The following is a 19,537-nucleotide window of genomic DNA, read 5'->3' on the forward strand; positions in this document are numbered from 1 at the left end:
GAGGGAGGGAAAGGCCAAAATCGCGACTCGGGACCGAACTTGAAATCGACAATGCTGAAAATGCTCGAGACAGCCGCGACCACATGTGCCTCCATCAGTGTTCTAGGGTGCGGAATACAGCCGTTTCGTGTTCTTCATAGTTTGATGAATCTAGATGCTAACCTCGGGGCAGGATTGCGGGATATTCGTACCATCAGTACTATAAGTATCTCATCTTAGAGAAAATAGACAATGCCTTCAAGCCGGGAGATCCTGCCCTCGAGGTTGCCGGTGTCAGCCCTGAGGAGGAGGAGCGCAGGTATACGGAACATTGGGTCCTGCGAGACGAGCAAGAAAAGATCGACCGCATCGTGGACGGAAGCACCAGAGGGCATTATTACCTCCTGATCGGCGAGAAGGGCACGGGCAAGACGTCTATTCTTTTGAACGCTATGCGCAAGATCAACGGAGAGAGAATTGCCATGGTCGAAGCCCATGCCGATTTGGAAATTTTTCGAATACGATTAGGAAAGGCGTTGGACTTTGAGTTTCATGAAGAGTATGTGATCTCGTGATCGTCAGACAGAGGTTTGAAGGTCAGCTTCCTCACACTTTTACAGTTACATCGGTAGCCTTTTCAGCATCAAGGGACCCCGCGACACCACAGCTCTGCTCGACATCGAGCGGGCGTTCAACAAGCTTGAAAAGGTGGCTCTCCGGAGACGGAGGAAAGGCGAGCCTCCGTTGATCCTCATTATTAACAGCACTCATTTGGTGAGGGATGACGAGGACGGCCGAGATCTTCTCGAAATGATGCAGCAAAGAGCGGAGCAATGGGCAGCCAGCAATCTTGTCACGATGAGTAAGATATGGCTTCAAACCAGTCTGGCTTATTTTACGGAAACTAAATGATATCAGTCTTCAATAGTGACGATTACTGGGTCTATGAGCGGCTGAAGAGATATGCGACACGGATGGAAGTCATACCCATTCTCGATCTCCCCAAACAGAGAGCAATGGCAGCTCTTCAACAGTTTCGGAAACAATATCGCGGGGAGGACGCTCCACGGGACATCCTGGAGAAGGTCTACGATCAAGTCGGTGGGCGGCTGTCGTTTCTGAATCGAGTCGCAAAGTCGGAAGATATGATGAAGGCGTGTCAGCATATCTACGAGACTGAGAAGACTTGGTTTCTCAACCGTTGCTGGATTCTAGGAGCAGAGATGGATGACGATGTGATGGACGAGCAGAAATACTCTGTACGCTATTCCCTCGCATGCTAGAAAGTTATGTGGCCGTCAGGGGCTGATATCGTCACAGTCTGCAGCTATGGTTCTCGCAAAGGCTCTTGTTGATCGCGAGAAACAGATGGAAAATACGTACGATGCGGAACATGGCCACATTCTGCCCCAGATGCCGCTTCATGAGGCACGACAGGTGATGACGAGAGCCGACTTCATCCAAAGCTACGACCACGATAACCTCTTTGCGATCGACTCCAAGGCCATGGTTCGGGCTCACTCAGTTCCCATGCAAAGAGCCTTTCGGGAGATCTGCTCGCAGCCCGGGTTTGACGAGCATCTCAAAAAGACCCTGGATCGCATTGCAGAAATTGAGAGCTTGGGAAGGACTCGGGAGGTCACGATCAAGGACCTCTGGAACCAGGGTAAGTACCGGATTGTGGTGCGCGATGCTCGAGGCCGGGAATCTGGGACTGTCGAATTCGCTGTTGCAGAGAAAGACAAAGACAAGGATAATAGTTAATACCCCTGTATAGAGCTTATTAGTAGTATAAACGCTCTGTCTATGTACATGTACCTCAGTAAGATCTCGGAGATTGTTTCCAACTATCCATGGGGTTAGCGCTGGACGGAGCTTTCCACTTTCGGCGCGGCTTCAGTGACATCATCCAACCATCAACAGACGCCCCAAATGGCAAAAAACACACGCGATGCACCTCGCAACTTGCGATCTGATCCACGAACGACCCTGTCTCCTCTCCTCATCATTTTTTCACCGTATTACGTACATCGCACAGACCCACGATTCAGCTCCTTACTCGGATAAAACTTGAAAGAAAATCAGGAGATAGTTTCGGCCAGCAATGTCGAGTCGTAAAACAACAACGGGTAGTCCCCGCCGACCGAGTCGCAAAGCCCCCAGCGTCTCAGATGCAGCGTCACAGTTAGGCTGTTCACGCTTGGAAAAGATCCCTTCACCGGCAAGATTTGGCCTTTTGGTTCTGAGCAGCCTCGTCTTGAGTTCGGCTCTTTTCACGGCCACCTCCGCAATCACCGTCGGCGATCTGTCGTCCGTGAGCAAGCACCTAGAGAACTGGTGGGAAGTGGGCGGCCTGATAGCATGGAGGGCAGTTGAGCTGGGCCTGGCATGGATTGCGGGATTTGATGGTGAGATCTGGACTGGTTGGGTTAAACCGTGCTTTCACTGACGCTGCTGCTGGGAAGGACGAGACGTGGCCTTCTTTACTCTGATCACCCACGTGCCAACCTCCTTCTTGCTGCTTCACTTCTATGGAGTCCGGCCGACAACTATCGTGACATCCTTCTTGATCGACATCACAGCCATGACTGTCCCGTTCGTGCTCCTCCGCCGGCCCAGCTCGGTACACGCCCGGTCCGAATCCGTCGCAAATCACAGCATTCTCCAAGATCGTCTCACAACTATCTACACTACTGTCGCGGCATCTGCAATATTCTCGGTGTTTATCTATCTCAGCTTCTCCACGTGGTTGCCTGCGTTCCTAGTCACGCATTTTGAGGACATCCCTGACATCCGCGCGGTGCATGCTGGGCCTGCAGGGCTCCCCGGTTTGTTTGTGAGTCTCCTAGTCGAGGGTTATGCTGCGCGTGATCTCCTTTTTGTTAGCTCGGCTGGATGGTCCGCAGAGGAAACTCCTGAGAAGCAGTCTCCCGACCGCCAAGGCGAATATCTCATCACGTCGGTATACAATCGGACGTGGGGAACGCTGTCACCGAAGGCGAGGATCCTCATCAGTCGCACAGTGCTTCTGGCAGCCATTACTTTGCTGAACACGATTGTTCAGGTATCCGGGACGATAAAAGGGGTTGATGTGCAGGGTTCTGCAGGATGGGGCGCAATCTGGGCCGCGGCAGTGCTGACTATCGGGTTAACCTTTGGCTGGATCGAGGCTGTGCCTGGAGTATGAGCAGATGGCTGGTAGTATGCCATTGAATATATCGATATTTAGGGTCATGAAGAGGTGGTTTCGGGCATACCAATTAGTGACCTCCTGAGTCCTGTAAGGGGCCGCCAATCTTCAGACAGGCCTATATATTCCGATTATAGGGAATAGCGGGATGATGAAGACCAGAATGCTTGAAGAAGCAAAAAGAATTCCTTGATTTTCCTTTTTTTTTTAGCAGGCAGAAAGATATCACTTCTTCTTCTTCTCCAGTCCACTTCATTTCTTCGGCTCTTCGGTCCTTCGGTCCTTGTGAATACTTTTTTATTCTTTTATCGTTATTTTTTTATCGTTATTTTTATTTTTATTTTTTGGCCTTTCTACCTATTTTATGTATGTACATACTCAGGTTTCTTCTGACCCCTTTTTTTCTTACCATCGTACCGTCGCTCCGATGGCCCACCTCAATCTTTACACCTGAGTTCTGAGTTCTGGAATTATTATTTCTTATTATCGTTTTTTTTTTTTGATTGGTGCTTGTTTTCAATATTGAGTCTAGCAAGGACTTCGAACTTACAAAAATAACTCTTGGGTAGGAATCTGATCTGATCTGATCCGATCCGATCTGATCTGGTCTGATCTGGAATCGAAGATGATGTTGAAGAAAATAAGATTTTTCTTGTTGTTCTATAGGTGTTCTAGGTATATATATCGACATGATGGTTCAAAAATCGTATACAGACATGTCATCAACAGGTCCAAACAAACAAAAAAAAAATCGGATAGGATGGGAAACGAGAAAGGGCAAAGAGTGACTAACAACAGGATATCCATATATATATATATATACGTCTATATATTAGGGGTATCTATGCACCCTTCTCTGCCGAATTCTCCTGTTGCAAGTCGATCTCTTTCTTCCGCGGCATGAACCAGCCCGGGTGGATGAAGTTGAACACGGACACAGCCAGCACCATCATGGAGCCGTCGAGGGCAATAAAGTACCGCTGCGTGGAGATGAGGTAGCCGGACCAGCCCTGCAGCAGCTCGATGGTCCGGTAGATGCTGCGGATGTAGATGCAGATGACGGAGAAGATCATGGCGTACAGCAGCGGCAACATCGTGCCGCGCATTGTGTGCAGCAGGTTCTGCCGCATCACGCGCCGCAGGAAGTCCGCCGCGCACAGCACGAAGATGGTGATCGAGCCCATCTGGAATACGATACCGGCTACCATGACGTCCGTGCCGGGCTTCGTGTTGCCGCCGATCTTGCCTGCTGCTGACGAGGCCATACCACCGCCGATGGCTTGGACAACCAGCGAGATGATATCGCAGGTGCAGAAGATCCACAGGTAGAGCGGCGGACTGAGGATGGACGACTTGCGTCCGAGGAGGACGATGAATCGGCCGAGCAGGACATAGATGCCGGCTGTAAAGAATGTTGGGGCTGAAGAAGTCAGCCCAGAGTCCACAAACAGAATACGATCGAGACCGATTGCAGTTCTTACCGATGATGAGAGTGGAAATCTGCATGAGGAACGCTGTTATTCTGTATGGGCATTGAGAAGACCATGCCCGGGCCGCCCATCCTAGAACTTCCACTATAACAGCAATCGCCATTGTTAGTGGAATGATAAGAGTACGAAAATTTCCACTATCACCGAGAACAAAAAACAAGAAGAAGAAAAGAAAAGAAACTCACCCACACATCCAATCGTGAAGAGCACACACCACCAGTTCTTCTTCCAGACGAACTGCACCACATGCACGATTCCTGATAAGCCAAACAGCACGCAGAAGACAATGCCAGCAGCCAGCGATGGAACATAGTTGTAGGGAGGGTTGACGCCCTCGATGTAAGGGTGGCAGGTCGTGCTCAGCTGGTGTTTGAGCAGCGTGATGTTGGTGGCTGCCGACATGTCTGGATGGCTGGCAAGATCAGATACGTTATGCGACATATTATTGCCGGTAATCGTAACCCGGACAGAGAATTGATATACAGGATAAAGAAAAAAAAGATGAGCGAGTGACAGGGGAGAGAGTATGTATATACTGCAGAAATAAGGAAATATGAACAATTTGAATTGAATTAAATATCCATCTGTCAGACTCGACAGACTTCAAGTTTGTTTATTTAACGATTGACTAGCGATAGATAGGTCTACAGTACAATCGCTATAAATTCCAAGCATAGCATGTCTGCTATACGGACCGGCAATTCATTTTCAGTCCGATCCGCTCGCAACTCGGGAATCGGATCTCGGAGGCGGAGTCATTTTTCTTCAACTCACAAACTTTCAGCCAGAATCATCTTCAAAAATAGTTAGTTAGTAGGCATTGCCCCGTAGTTACCAATCTTTGTTGACGTCGTGATTGAATGAATGGACGCGGGGCAGTGTGGCTCAGCTCCACGAATCGAGTCAATTGACTCGTTGAAAGTGCTGATGATGTGGAAGACTGAAGCGATCCAGGAAACCGAGCAAAATTGTCCCGACTCCGACTCGGAGAGAGTTAAGAGGAGCCAACAGCGTTTACCGTGCCGAGTTGAATAACAATAGGAGATGCCGATAAGAAGCTTAGCTAAGCAAAGGGCAAGCAAGCTGCTTCGCCATTCGCAAGGTCTGCCCGACTTGGGTTAGCGTCCTCGCTCAGCCTTCTCCGTTGTCGTCATCATCGCAATTTATATTACGAGAACGGCGCTCTATCTCGCTTGCAATGGGCTCAGCCTGAATCTTGTCCTGTCGCGCCTGCAGTGACAGCCAGTTCTAGGCCTGATAAATGTTGTTGCCTGCGATAGCTAACCAGGTGTCAACCAGCGGCCATCAAATCATTCGGCACGTCTCTGCATACGATTAATAATCTGACAGGACTGACTGCTGTCAGCTACAGATACGTGTGCTGTCATGTGCATGCAGAACTCATCTCTTTTACCCAATTTGGATTCGCTCGCTTCAGCAGATGGCATGCGAAGGCTGACTTGATAATCTGTCGTGAGCTAAATAAGCCCCTGCACGGGCCGTCGAACAACATCCTCGTCGATCATTGGACAACTTCAAGCAACTCATACAGCTCTCTGATTCTGCGACAGCCAGTGCCTGAGCTCGGATTTTGGCCTCAGAATCGCCGTGTTTCCAATGTCTTGGCTAAGATACTCATCGAATTCGACGTCTTGCTGCGATAACAAGAAAAAGCAATAAAAATCGTGATGATACACATGCTTCCTTTGTAGGACGGAAATAGTGAATCCTAATGGAAATTGCGAATTTGCGACCATTCAGCCAAAAGAGATATCGTCTACGGCTTTGTCACCGATGTCTATTAATTGGAGACTTACAGGGCGACAAATTATCCAGCGATATATTTCACAGCAGTCTGAGACTATCTGTCCACGTCTAGGAAGTTGATCGGGAGAGTTTGCTTCCGGACCATATCTCTACTCGGCTTTCTGACCGAAGTAGAAAATGACTGGCCAATTTTACACCAGACTGGCCATCGTTCGCCCGCGGGGTATGTATGTATGTACATACTTGACTTGGACAAGACTTCCACAAACATCGTGACACGAATCTGGGAGATGCAGTCGATTCAACAACGGTCACATCCTTATCGCGCTTCCCTGACTTGAGGCAGGGAACGGGTTTAAATCTCTTGGAGATGCTCTTTGGACCTTGGATTCCACGGACATCTTCCAACGAAGCCAAAGTGGGTTCTGGTTGAAGCACATCCTTTGGAGACATTGCAGTGTCGACTCTTCTGCTCTCTTCTGCAAACATAAACAAGCGCAGAGACTTGACAGATGGACAATCGAGAGACTAAACCGCGCGTTGGGGGTCCTGACGTGTCGACTCGGGATCTCTTCCGACTCGATGAACGGACTATCCTGAGTGAGCATTGATCCATCTATAAATTCATACAGGCCCCTAGTCGGAAGGTTCAAAGCATCTAGTCTGATCGTTGTTCTCTCCACACAGTTACGGGAGGCGGAGGTGCTCTAGGCCTCGAAGTCGCCGGTTCAGTACTGGAAAGTGGAGGGGATGTTATCTGCCTTGACATTCAGGAACACCCACCAGAGATTGGATGGGGTATGTGACTTTTCCTTAACCGCATCCAGAGAATCCTCATTCTACGATGCTCTGGGCACTCGAGCACTAACAATCCATCCCACCCAGCCAAAGTCCAAGCCATTGCTGAACGCCATGGCACAAAGATCACATACTACAGAGCCGACGTGACCAATGCCGACGAGATACGTGATGTCTTCGACAAAGCCATGCCGACGTTACGGTATCCCTTGCGGGGAGTCGTGACCTGTGCGGGGATCTCGAGAGCTGTCTCTGCCGTGGATTACTCTATCGACGCATTTCGCCGGGTCGTCGACATCAACCTGACTGGTACCTTCATCGTTGCCCAGGCTGCTGCGCGAGAGATGACCAAACAAGGTGTCTCCGGGAGCATGGTCCTGGTAGCCAGTATGAGCGGCTCGATCACTAACAGAGTACGTGGATTCGTTTGAGTTCCGAGCGTGGGAAACTATTTTGATTTCTTCGTTCTGAAAAACGTTGTAGGGCGTCGATAACTCCGCGTATAACTCCTCCAAATCAGCTGTTCTGCAGCTGGGTCGCTCCCTCGCCGCAGAATGGGGCAGCCGACCTGGACATCCTCTGATCAGGGTAAACACGATCAGCCCCGGCTACATCAGGACCGCGATGACTGCCAAGTCGCTGGCAGCCAAGCCGAGTCGGGAGCAAGAATGGTCCGCTGGCAACATGCTCAATCGTCTGTCGACGACTGATGAATATCGGGCGCCGATAATCTTCCTTCTGAGCGACGGCAGTAGCTTCATGACCGGGGCGGACCTGAGAGTGGACGGGGGGCACACGGCTTGGTAATGTAGCCTGCATTCCGTGCTTAAGTTCAGCCACTTCTGTTATATAGCTTATCAGAACACTATTCAATTATATGATCAACTTTTTGGATTGTTTGAATCGACTTCAGGACTCTTCGCAGGTGCTTATCTAAGCCACTGTTGTCGGACGCAGCGTCAACTACGCCCACCTACTCAACCCTGAGAGCCCCTACAGTGTGCAGAAAGACCTCTTTTGCCTAGAAGAATAATTTCACTAATTCAGGTATAGTTCTGTTGCTGGCTAATGAAAACTGCAGAGAATCCAGTTACAGTCGGCCGGAAATGGAAATATTGAGGTGAGAAGTAACTGCCGAATCAGGTTTAAGAGGACTCTTGTTTTTCTCTTTTAGCCTTCTGTCCCTTAACAAATTTCTTCATCATTGGTCGGAGGATCCTGCAACCCTGGCGGATTCCTCCTTGCGTCAAAGAAAGCTTCGCGCTATCTGGATCTGGATCCGCATTCCAGTCGCGCCGACACCTTACTTCATGCAGCCTTCCAAGCCCTCCCCAGCCCTGATCAGGGAAATGATTTTCAGGCTTATCAGCGGGATTCTTTAAAGCCTTTTCTTTGTTCTACAGGGAGAAGCTCCGCTTGCAGCCAAAAGAGTACAGCACCACTCGCGCAAAGACACTCTGCATCAGACTACAAGATGACATGCATTCTTGGCGTTCTTAACAGTAAACGGAGACCCCTCCTCTAATTCATTTCCACTACAATGTTCATTCCAGTTTGCCCGTGACATCTTCGTTTACTCGTCCTTTGTTCGAGTGTCTGCACATCCAACCTCTTTGAGGTGTCCAGCCCACAGTGCTGGCATCTCTGTCTTTCTTCTTCGTTCAACAAGCTTTACTGGATGCTCCCGAACTTATGCCGAGCAAAATGTCTTGGACTCCTAAAATCGCCATCATTGGCGCGGGTCCAGCCGGTCTTATGCTCGCACGGCTGCTGCTCCAGAAGTCAATTCCCGTGACGATATTCGAAAGAGAACAATCTGCGACCTTCCGCAGCCAAGGAGGGACCCTGGACCTGCATAAGAACAGTGGGCTGTATGCCATGAAAGAGGCCGGCCTGTTCGCTCAGTTTCTCAAGCATGCGCGATATGAGGGAGACGACCTGATCATGGCAGACAAGACGGCCGTGCCCGTGTTGGACTTTCGGAAGGACGGTTACATGGGAGGAGAGCGCCGTCCGGAGATCGACCGCGAGGTTCTGCGGAGGATGTTGCTGGAATCGATCCCTGCAGAGTGCATCCAATGGGACCATTGTCTGATCGCCGCCGACCCGGACGGGTGTCTCGAATTCCAGTCGGGGAAGATCCAGGGTCCGTTCGATCTCGTCATCGGGGCGGACGGCGGTCGCAGCCGGGTCCGTCCGCTTCTCACCGACGTGAGGCCGTTATACTCGGGGATTGCAGGTTTCGAGTTCAAGATTGCCGATGTCGAGTCCCGGTTCCCGCATATTGCGAAGTTCGTGGGCAGAGGCAGCTATTTCTGCTGGTCAGACGGGAAAGCGATCCAGGCACAGCGTCTGGGAGACAAAGGGATGAGGGTGTATGCATGGAGCAAGAAACCCGAGACGTGGGCGATCGATCTGCACGCCCGATATCCCTCCACCGCGGAGCTGAAGAAGGTTTTCCTCCAGGAATACCCAGATTGGTCGCCCATCCTTCGCGAATGGATCGAAGTGGCTGACGAGGACCGCCGGCCCTGGACGCTCTACATGATGCCCACGGACTTCCAGTGGGCGCACCGCCCGGGGTTCACCCTCATCGGGGACGCCGCGCACCTGATGACGCCTTTCTCAGGCGAAGGCGTCAACGCCGCCTTCCTGGATGCAGTGGAACTCGCCAACCGGATTGCATCGTCGCTGGGGAGCGGAAGGGGAGGGTCGCGGGAGAAGCTGGATGCGGCGGTGGCTGCGTACGAGGCGGCATTGTTTCCGCGCGCCCAGGCGACGATGGAAGACACGGCCGATAACATGCGACTGTTCTTCCGCGCGGATGCCCCGTTGGGATTCGTGGTGAAGTGTCAGCAGGTGATGCAGAAACGGAAGCAGACGACGACATCGAAAAAGCAACAACCACAGCTGCATCAGCGGGAGATACAGCAGCGAGAGATACAGCAGCGAGAGCTCAACGGTCATTGAAATATTGAATATAATGTTTTTCTTTTTTTTTTCTCCTCGTCCTTCCTCTCTGTTTCTCCCTTTTTTTTCTGGGCCCTTTTCTGTCCTCTCTCCAGCGGGAATAAATAATAGACGGCGTAAGGGAACAGCCATGCTCGGGAGGATATCTATCTATCCATCATCAACGCCAATAGATTTAACTAACTCTAACTACCCAACTAATCTTATATAGATACAACAGATAGACCTCAACGAAGGAAGGATATTATCAGAAAAATCATAGATCCTCGAGTCGATCGATCGATCGATCAATCAATCAATCAAAGCGAGATTTTTTTTCCTCCCCCGGGGGTTATTTCATTTCATTTCATTTTATTTTACTTATTGATATATAACATACAAGCCTTACGGAGTCTCGCTTTGCTCGACTGATTTTGGACTTTGAAGAGAAAAAAATACCTGTTCTATAGAGTATTCTCTTTACCATATTCTTTTTATATTAAGTAGTCTTTATTATCTACTTTTCAGATGGGCTCCCTGCCTATATTCCTTACTATATATTATTCTTGCCATATCCCTTAGTAATATATTTGCCTCTATTTACTAATATATATAGGGGCTAGGCAGATTTTATGAATAAATTTAGTGCGGGATGCTTATGTATACAGAGTATGTTGCTTTTTTATAGAACATGTGAGTGTGCAAAAAACGGATTTTAATGTTTTATAGTATATATAGGGGATAGATATTCTTACCAGCACTATGAGTTCTACCATGGAATCAAAGTGATTCTTCTCACCTGAGAAGTGAAGTGAAGCAAACGACCATTCTGAGTCTTCGACTCACAATTGGAAGAACAGGTTAGAACCTTTTGATCGGGTCGACCCTCCCGGGACTTTCTCTTTTTGGGTTTATAAGTTACAATTAGCATATGATTCTCATGATTCTGATGATCTTTAGCCATTATCTTTTTTACATAGTCAAAAATAGATCATCTTCACTGTTCCATTTTGAGAAATTTAGTTAATCAGTTATATTAATTTATTATTTATTACATTAACTTAACTAGGTAGGATCGATCCTAGTCCGCATAAAATAAAAAAAATAGGGATAGGTTCTACGCTTTATCATCTCATATTATCTCACCACATGTCAATCTTATATCTATCTATCTATTGTACTGTTGTAATTTTTCTCTTTGTCCAGTTCAGATTAGATCCAGATCCCCCTTCAAGGGCAAGGAATGAAGCAAGCATGCTATTTATTTAAATATTTTCCTCCTCCTCCCCCCCCCCCCCCCCCCCCCCTCTTTTCTCTCTCCGACCAAGTCCGATTTTAGCCCATCTATCCACTGGCTTCCTCGTTATTCATCATCCATCTTGTGTACATCTCCTCGCTAGGTAAATGTAGGCATCAAGTACATGTCGTCCGGGTCTAGAATTCCGTCAGCTGAGCTCCTCTTCCACAGCCAAACCAGGTCGAGGGGGCAGAAAAAATCAGGACGATGAGTCTGCATGTCAAACGGCTTACCCTTCTTATGGTCGATGATATACCGCCTCGTCTCGACGATATTATGGTCCAGCTCCGACAGCAGCTCCTGCTGACGAATACGCACATTTTCGTTGCGCTTCGCGGCCCCTCGGACCGCTGCCTTGGCGACGTGGAAGCGCGACACCTGGTTCACGAGCATCATGTCGAACGGTGTCGTCGTGCTGCCTTCCTCCATGTAGCCTGCGATGGTGGCGCGTTCGAGGTTGGGCCGTCCGAACAGCAGGCCCTGCAGCTCGGTCGAGTAGCCATGGTAGTTGAAGTGGATGGGGATGTCGGGCGTGAACAGCGCGTCGAAGCTGTCGTCCGCTAGGGCGTGAGGGTGCGAGCCCTCCGTTTCCAGGATCATGATGTCCGTCACGTTGATGACACGCACGCGCAGCTCTGGGATGCGTTTGCGCAGGATGGCCGCGGCGTAGATGACTTCGAACATGAGCTCGGTGCCAATGCCTACGAGGACGACGTCCGGGTTCAGGCCCTCGTCCGTGCTGGCGAATTTCCAGACTGACGCTCCCGCTCGGCAGTGATTCTCTGCTTCTTGGGCACTGAGGAACACCGTCGTCGGCTGCTTGGCGCCCACCATCAGGTTGATGTAGTTCCTGGATCGGAGACAGTGGGCAACCGTGCAGAGGAACGTGTTGGCGTCCGCGGGCAGATAGACCCGGGCCGCAGAGGGCTTGAGCTTGAGCACCGCCCCGATGAAGGAGGGATTCTGGTGCGAGAAGCCGTTGTGCTCCTGGCGAGTCCACGTACTCGTTTCGATGTAGTTGAGGCTGGGGACGTCGCCGTGCCAGCCTGTCTCTCGCGCCTGTGGAAGTCAGCTAGAGGCACGACGCAGTGACAGCGGAGAGAAGAGATTCTCAGAGTATATACCATCTTGTTGAATTTGCTATACTGCACCATCATAGTATGCACGATCCCCAGGAAACTCTCATAAGACGGAAAGATCCCTGTGCGACCGGTCAACGTGTAGCCCTGCATGAAACCCTGGCACATGTGCTCGCTCAGGACTTCGATGACGCGGCCATCCTGATCCTTCGTGAATTGGTCCCATTGGAAGTTTCGGCCTGTGTGGTTGAGAGATGCATCCAGCTTGTTGCTCTCCAGTTCATCCGGGCTGAAGAGCCGCACCGTATGCGGGTTGCGAAGGAAGACCTGGTCGATGAACTTCCCAGTCACCTTCATCGTACTCTCCTGCGATCCCTTCTCGGCCGTGAAGTCCATCCAATTGGGAAGATCGAGGGGATAGTAAGTGCAATACGCTTCCTCTCGCTGGCCCAGTTTCTTTTTGTCATCCTTCGGGATGATCGACGTTACTGCATCGACTACATATCCTGATTCGGTGAAAAGCTCCTCTGGCCCATATGAAGAAAGCCACTCCTGAAGGGCTTGTAATTCCTCCTTGTCTTTCTTCGCTTTTGGAAGGGGCACCTGGTGTGAATTGAAAGATCCTTCCACGATTTTGCCATGGATCTTCTTGGGCCCAGACCATCCCTGCGGGGATATTAACCATATTGATCAGACAGACTTGGGTTCTACGCACCTTTGGTGTTCGCAATATCAGGATCGGCCATCTAGGTTTCGTAATTGGTTTCCCCTCACGGGCTGCTTTCTGGATCTTATGGATCTCTCCAATGGCCCACACCATCGAGTGGTGAAGGTCTGTATCAATATCATTGAGGTCCGTAACAAAGCGAGGTTGGTATCCGTACCCCGAGAACAAAGCTGTGAGTTCCCTGTCGTCCATACATCCGAAGATCGTCCGTTCGCTGATCTTGAACCCATTCAGATGTAAGATCGGTAGAACAGCCCCCGACTCTTTCGGGTCGAGATACTTGTATGCATGCCAGCTCCTGAGAACGGATCAACCTCGTTTGAAATAGATTACTTGGCTGAGAAGACATACGTCGCTGTCGGGCCGGTTTCAGCCTCACCATCTCCTACCACGCATGCAACAATAAGATTTGGATTATCCATCGCTGCTCCAAATGAGACAGCAAGGGCGTATCCAAGCTCGCCTCCCTCGTGGATGGCGCCGGGGGTTTCTGAATTGATGTGGCTGGATGATATTAATGAATGAACGTCATACTTGAGCAGACGCATACCTAGGAAGACCAGCAGTCGTGCTAAAGGTCGAAATCAGCCGGTGCAGGCCTTTGGTATCGCGGGAATAGTGAGGAAAGAACTTCTGGAGAGAGCCCTCGAGCCAGAGACAAGCCAGGATGGCTGGTGCACCGTGACCAGGGCCGACGACATACAGCATGTCGAGGCCATATTCCTTGATCAGATAGTTCAGATGAGAGTAGACAAGGATAAGCCCGGGACAGGTTCCCCAATGACCTTTTCTACGTTAGAAAATAGAAAATGTCGACTGGGGTCGGTTATGGAGGTTGGGCTCAGACTTGCCAAGTAATCGAGGCTTGATGTCCTCTGGTTTGAGCTCTCGCTCGAGATACACATTGTCTTGCAGGAAGATCATTGCTGTGACGCGTTAGAAACACGCGACTTTATTTTCAATTGACAGGGTTATAATGGAAGTGATTCAAGCTCACCCGCGGCAATGTAGCAGGCCGCCCGGCGGAATTTGAGCAACGCATCGCAGGCACTCTGTTCGAGGGCCACGAGGTCCAGCTTGACCTTCAGCTCATCGAGAATCTCAGGGAGATGCGATGGCAATGGTTCGGGATTTGGTTTGTCGATGATCTCTCCTGGCATGGCGGTGGTGGATATGGTACAGTATATAGTTCAGACAAGTACCTACCTAGGTAGGTAATGATGAGCAAGACAGCTGACGAAGTACACCCAACAAATTTAGGAAACTATACATCAAAATAGCCAGAGAATACTGAGAACTGCAGAATCTATTTCCACGTTGAAGTACCTTGTTGTCGGTTTCAATCACATCCGGAGCTTCCTGGCAGAGTTCGTTCTACGTCACCATGTCGTTGAGCTGGTCGCTTTGACAAGGTTCAATGTTTATCGGCAACACATGGCATGTCATGCGATATTGATATGATGGATTTGATTCTGGATTTTGTCTAAATTTCGTCTATTTTTTTTTCAAGCGTTGATTCAACATGACTAAAACAATCCTGTCCGTCAACGCAGGCTCGTCCTCGGTGAAGATCAACTTCTACGCCATGGAGAAGCCTCCCCGAGCAATTGCAGACGCCGAAGTCTCCGGAATTACTGCCCCGCCGCAGAAGTTCAAGTACCGGACGAGGACGAGCGAGAGGAAAGAAACGCTGAAGGAGAGTCTGAGCACGCCGCCGGACGCCTTCAAGTTCCTGCTGCAGCGCTGCTTGTCCGATCCAGAGCTGTCGGAGGTGGCCAGCGTCGAGGATCTCGCGTATATCTGCCACCGGGTGGTGCATGGGGGAGACTATCCCGATGCGATCGAAATCAACGAGGAGACGTATTATCATCTGAAGAAAATTGAGGATCTTGCTCCGCTGTATGTGTATACCCCTACAATTGATCGAGTAGATCTGACAACTGCAGACATAACTTTTCCGCCCTCGAGATCATTCGCACGTGCATGCACGAGCTCCTCAACGTGAGGAACATCGCGTATTTTGACTCGGCGTTCCACAAAACCTTACCGAAACATGTCAGGACGTACCCGATCAACCAGGAAATTGCTGTCAGATGTGGATTGCGCAAGTATGGGTTCCACGGGATCAGCTATTCGTTCATCCTCCGCTCAGTGGCAGAGTACCTGGGCAAGCCCCAGGAGAAGACCAGTCTGATCGTGTTGCATCTTGGAAGCGGCGCTTCCATGTGCGTCATCCAAGATGGAAAGTCGATAGACACTTCGTAAGTCATGTCAGCTGTCTATGTCGTCTTATTTCTGACCTATGATCGAGGATGGGCCTTACGCCTCTTGCTGGATTACCGGGTGCGACGCGCACCGGCGACATCGATCCGAGGTAGACACCTGTCAGAACTTTATAGAATCCAAATATGTCTGACGCTGTCATTCCAGTCTTGTGTTCCACTATACCAGCAATGCGAGCAGTTTGAGCCCGTCGAGCACCCGAGAAATGCACATCAGCACTGTAGGTAGAAAGAAAATCAATAACCACTACTATTACCGTTCGTTAACAGATCGCAGGCAGAAGAGATCCTCAACAAACAATCCGGCTGGAAAGGCCTCACCGGCACAACCGACTTCTCCCAGATAGCAGTCGAAAACCCCCCGTCGGAAGCCCACAAACTAGCCTTCGACATCTTCGTCGACCGCATCGCGGGCTTCGTGGGCAACTACTTCGTGAAAGTAGACGGCCAGGTCGACGCGATCGTGTTTTCCGGCGGCATAGGCGAGCGGAGCGCCCTGCTGCGGCAGGCCGTGGTGCAGCAATGTCGCTGTCTGGGGTTTGCGATCGATCCGACCAAGAATGGCCAGGGCGCGACGGACGATACGGCGACAACGGTGACGGAGATCTCGAAGGAGATGGGGAAGAGTCCGCGGGTGTTGATATGTCAGACGAATGAGCAGGTGAGTGTCATCTCAGCGGACTGACTGACTGGTCTGGTAGCTGATAATGGATATAGTTCGAAATGGCCTATCATACGATCAACAAGACCACCAAACAGGATTCTGCTTTTTAATATTACAGTATCATATCGAGACTTAACATTCAGTTGAGCAGTAGTATTTTTCAATTTTTCGTTCTATTTGCGCCACATCGTATAGACCATAGTCAGTAGTCACTAGTACTATCCCAAACAGGAAATGGACTGTATATTCTTAGATCAAAGAAAGAAACACAGAAAACTAAATCGGGAGCATCCTGTGAATGAGCTTTTTTTTCCCCCCCTTATCCTTCCGCTCCTACCGCGGGACAAAAAAATAAAGAAAAAAAGGAGTTAGATCTTGACAGCTACCTAGATGCCTACCTCTCCCCATTTATGGTTGCTGTCAGCGCCTGGGGGTCCCCGTGAAGCAAGCAGGTACCCGAAACAAAGAAGGAGGTGGCAACTGGTCGACCACCATGGTTTTTTGGCATAAGAATCATCACTATTTTTTTTTTCATATTATACATATATTACTAGGAGTTCTAGCGTTCTAAGTAGTCAAAATTCAGTCATTATCTTATCGTTTCTGTTGACACTTAATTCCCTGCTATTGGTTTCTCACCATTACTCCCTGATCTTCTATCATTGCCAAGTTTACACTATCATCAGTCTGGGATTTTCCTTTCTTTTACTATTTTTGCTCTCTTTTTTTTTTTCCCTGTTTCTTCCTTTATTAGCTCTAACTATTATAAAAAGTAGTCTACTAGTCACAAGGCTTTTCTATTAATCTACTACTATTTTCTCTTTTTACTAGACCTCGCCTATAACAAGAAACGATTGGGGAAAGCATATTGAATTAGTAAATGCTGCCAATGATAGTGAAGGAAAAGGGATTAAGAAGGGTGTGAAATGGCTCCAAGAGAGGTTCAACACCACAAACGCCCTAGATTCTAGTAGACAAGGAGATGAGTAGGGAGGGGAAGAGGCTTATCAATAAGACAATATAAATACCTCGTGGATGTTTTTGGCTATGTATACTGTACATGTTAATTTGTTGTAATGCATTCGATTATCCTGTTGGTAATCCCATCCTTCCTGAGTAAAAGCATGACATAGTTGTTTAAAGGTAGTACACAACATAAATCTCTTACAGAATTGACCATCACTTATTCAATAATTAGGCAGAGAAGAGTCTGCTAAAAAGAAACTACAGACGCTAGCATTCTAGGTATAAAATTTCGGTTCTACTGCTGTGTCATAAGTCCCTAACATGATTAACCCCTGCTGAGATTGCTACCAAAAATGAACAAAGCCATACTGATGTGACTCTATTGACAATACCTTTCATAGTCAGAATTTCTTTCTATAATCTTCCGACCTTCCTCATACTTGATATTCTTTCCCCTCTATATCTTCTGTCAGGCCGTGTCTGTGTTTGAGCCAGTACCAAAGCCAGATAGGCCCTTGGCTGCTGCAACCGCTGCAAGGTCTGTCTCAAGATTGTGCACTTCTTTGAAGTAAGCCCGGATTTCTCTAATCGAATGAATGCGATCATTGACTATATCCTGGTAACGCTTTGTATCTGGTAAGTCCTCAGCATGAGGAATGCACTTATCAGAACAAATGGGCAAATTTGAAAATGACCAGCCATATGCATATAAAGACTGACAAATCCCGCATCTGATCTCCAGGTTCTGAATTCGAAATTTGACAACCGGCAGATATGGTGATTCACCCTTTCCCTTTCTAGAAGCATAAGCAACCATATGACATTTTTTTTACAGAGCCGCTCCTCAAGACTCGTGGTCCAAACTCTCTCATGTTCAACTAATTGTTCTTCACCCACCAGCAAGTCTTGCGGTTCCTGAGCTCCCTTAACTGATTCTTATGGCCATAATACTTTTGAGTCGAACAAAGATTTCATCCTGTGGGCGGTCTTTGAAGTGATGTTTCCAATATAAATAGCAATCATGGCAGACGAATTTATCTGGGTCTGTTGGACTTTTGTTCCATGATGGTGGATCAGTTTCGAGGCATTGAGGATTGGAGCAGACCCTACCAGGGAAATCCCAGAGTCTCTTAGGACGGTCTGCGTTATGAATCAATCGATAACAATAACAGGTTTTGCATATGACTCCTGCAAGGTAGTCCTCCTTTGAGGCAAGGTACCAATGCTGTCTTGTGTGTCTTGAGTGACAGTTTTGACACTTCCGGCCCGTTATGATTGCAGAAAAACCCTGCCTTACAGGCAATGCTCGGTTGAGGCCTGCCCAGGAAGTTTGATAAAAGTCATACTTCGTCATAATATTGTTGTATCTCTCTGTGACTATGGAGTTAGCCCATGCCTCTTCTACACCTATTGGTTCGGTGTAGGTATCCAGGGCAAATATGAAGACAGTCTCAAAAAAGAGGACGAACCAATTGGCATTAGGCGTAACAGTCCCAGGCAGTTGTGAAGGAAATTCTGCAATCCAACAGAAGATTGGCGACTGTCTTCCTTTGCAGATATGCTTATAATGAAAGGGAATCTTCTTCTTTCTCCCTGTCGCTTCTTCATGGCTTGGAGTAAGATCCTCGGTCTTGTTCCTAGTATTTAATGTTAAAGCCAGTAAGGCTCACGACATTGAGCAAGGGGAGAAAAAAGAAAAAATTTCCCTACCGACTCTGCCCGGACTCGAACCGGGAATCTTCTTATTATCAATCTGACCTGAATAGAAGTAAGACGCCTTAACCATTAGGCCACAGAGCCATTCCACTTGATATAGTTCTTATCAGTAGTATAAATTTTTTATATATTTTTAACATTCTTTACTTCCTAATTAAGGCATGCTTAAATAGAATGCAATTTATACCTCCTCTATAGAATAATATAGATAACATATATTTCTTTAATATATTATTCCTTTAATGTTTAGAAAGCTAGTAAAGTAACTATTAGAGAAGGATAAAGAGTATCTTCTAGGCCTTATTATAAGGTACTCTAGCCTATTATTAGAGATAACGTATACCATCCAATCGAACCCGAAACATCCACACACATGTATGGAGTACACACATACACATACACGCTATAGCAACTACAGTAACTGGACAGCTGTAACAACCTACTTAAGTAGCTGATGGAATGTAGATACCTAATAGACCTGTTACGAACCAACAAAATAGGAGGCTGTCCAACACAGCAGCGCATGATGAAACATGACCCCGCAAGGCAGACAGGGCTAAAGGAAACCAGGTCACGTGATTGGGACGCAGTTACTGATAAGATAAGGGACCAAGGACGCAGTAGGACGTCAAG

At 48.5% G+C, this 19,537-nt stretch overlaps 8 protein-coding genes and 1 non-coding gene across 9 annotated transcripts; 5 read left to right on the forward strand and 4 right to left on the reverse strand.

Annotated features, from left to right (window-relative positions):
- Positions 1–60: 60 nt before the first annotated feature.
- Positions 61–1,743, forward strand: VTN77DRAFT_5844 (uncharacterized protein; the record flags this gene model as incomplete). The annotated part of the gene is made up of 5 exons (XM_069422056.1): positions 61–107; positions 173–538; positions 600–841; positions 898–1,238; positions 1,300–1,743. 5 exons carry the CDS (start codon positions 61–63, stop codon positions 1,741–1,743), a joined length of 1,440 nt encoding a protein of 479 aa, XP_069276722.1.
- Positions 1,744–2,083: 340 nt separating this feature from the next.
- Positions 2,084–3,166, forward strand: VTN77DRAFT_5845 (uncharacterized protein; the record flags this gene model as incomplete). The annotated part of the gene is made up of 2 exons (XM_069422057.1): positions 2,084–2,387; positions 2,445–3,166. 2 exons carry the CDS (start codon positions 2,084–2,086, stop codon positions 3,164–3,166), a joined length of 1,026 nt encoding a protein of 341 aa, XP_069276723.1.
- Positions 3,167–4,011: 845 nt separating this feature from the next.
- On the reverse strand, positions 4,012–5,100 carry VTN77DRAFT_5846 (uncharacterized protein; the record flags this gene model as incomplete). The annotated part of the gene is made up of 3 exons (XM_069422058.1): positions 4,012–4,589; positions 4,651–4,743; positions 4,845–5,100. 3 exons carry the CDS (start codon positions 5,098–5,100, stop codon positions 4,012–4,014), a joined length of 927 nt encoding a protein of 308 aa, XP_069276724.1.
- Positions 5,101–6,938: 1,838 nt separating this feature from the next.
- VTN77DRAFT_5847 (uncharacterized protein) lies at positions 6,939–8,031 on the forward strand (the record flags this gene model as incomplete). Its single annotated transcript, XM_069422059.1, has 4 exons — positions 6,939–7,026; positions 7,114–7,224; positions 7,312–7,637; positions 7,708–8,031. The coding sequence occupies 4 exons, from the start codon at positions 6,939–6,941 to the stop codon at positions 8,029–8,031; spliced, it is 849 nt and encodes a 282-aa protein (XP_069276725.1).
- Positions 8,032–8,928: 897 nt separating this feature from the next.
- Positions 8,929–10,194, forward strand: VTN77DRAFT_5848 (uncharacterized protein; the record flags this gene model as incomplete). The annotated part of the gene is made up of 1 exon (XM_069422060.1): positions 8,929–10,194. One exon carries the CDS (start codon positions 8,929–8,931, stop codon positions 10,192–10,194), a length of 1,266 nt encoding a protein of 421 aa, XP_069276726.1.
- Positions 10,195–13,605: 3,411 nt separating this feature from the next.
- Positions 13,606–13,984, reverse strand: VTN77DRAFT_5849 (uncharacterized protein; the record flags this gene model as incomplete). Its single annotated transcript, XM_069422061.1, has 2 exons — positions 13,606–13,780; positions 13,827–13,984. 2 exons carry the CDS (start codon positions 13,982–13,984, stop codon positions 13,606–13,608), a joined length of 333 nt encoding a protein of 110 aa, XP_069276727.1.
- An 87-nt stretch (positions 13,985–14,071) lies between these two features.
- Positions 14,072–14,436, reverse strand: VTN77DRAFT_5850 (uncharacterized protein; the record flags this gene model as incomplete). The annotated part of the gene is made up of 2 exons (XM_069422063.1): positions 14,072–14,202; positions 14,274–14,436. The coding sequence occupies 2 exons, from the start codon at positions 14,434–14,436 to the stop codon at positions 14,072–14,074; spliced, it is 294 nt and encodes a 97-aa protein (XP_069276728.1).
- Positions 14,437–14,798: 362 nt separating this feature from the next.
- Positions 14,799–16,332, forward strand: VTN77DRAFT_5851 (uncharacterized protein; the record flags this gene model as incomplete). The annotated part of the gene is made up of 6 exons (XM_069422064.1): positions 14,799–15,175; positions 15,223–15,537; positions 15,588–15,650; positions 15,707–15,779; positions 15,836–16,219; positions 16,276–16,332. The coding sequence occupies 6 exons, from the start codon at positions 14,799–14,801 to the stop codon at positions 16,330–16,332; spliced, it is 1,269 nt and encodes a 422-aa protein (XP_069276729.1).
- Positions 16,333–18,898: 2,566 nt separating this feature from the next.
- Positions 18,899–18,988, reverse strand: VTN77DRAFT_t94. The gene has a single exon. It is a non-coding gene; the product is annotated as a tRNA-Arg (tRNA).
- Positions 18,989–19,537: the final 549 nt, after the last annotated feature.

This window comes from Rasamsonia byssochlamydoides, assembly GCF_041956645.1.
Source record: "Rasamsonia byssochlamydoides strain NRRL 3658 unplaced genomic scaffold VTN77scaffold_42, whole genome shotgun sequence".
Classification (NCBI taxonomy): domain Eukaryota; kingdom Fungi; phylum Ascomycota; class Eurotiomycetes; order Eurotiales; family Trichocomaceae; genus Rasamsonia; species Rasamsonia byssochlamydoides.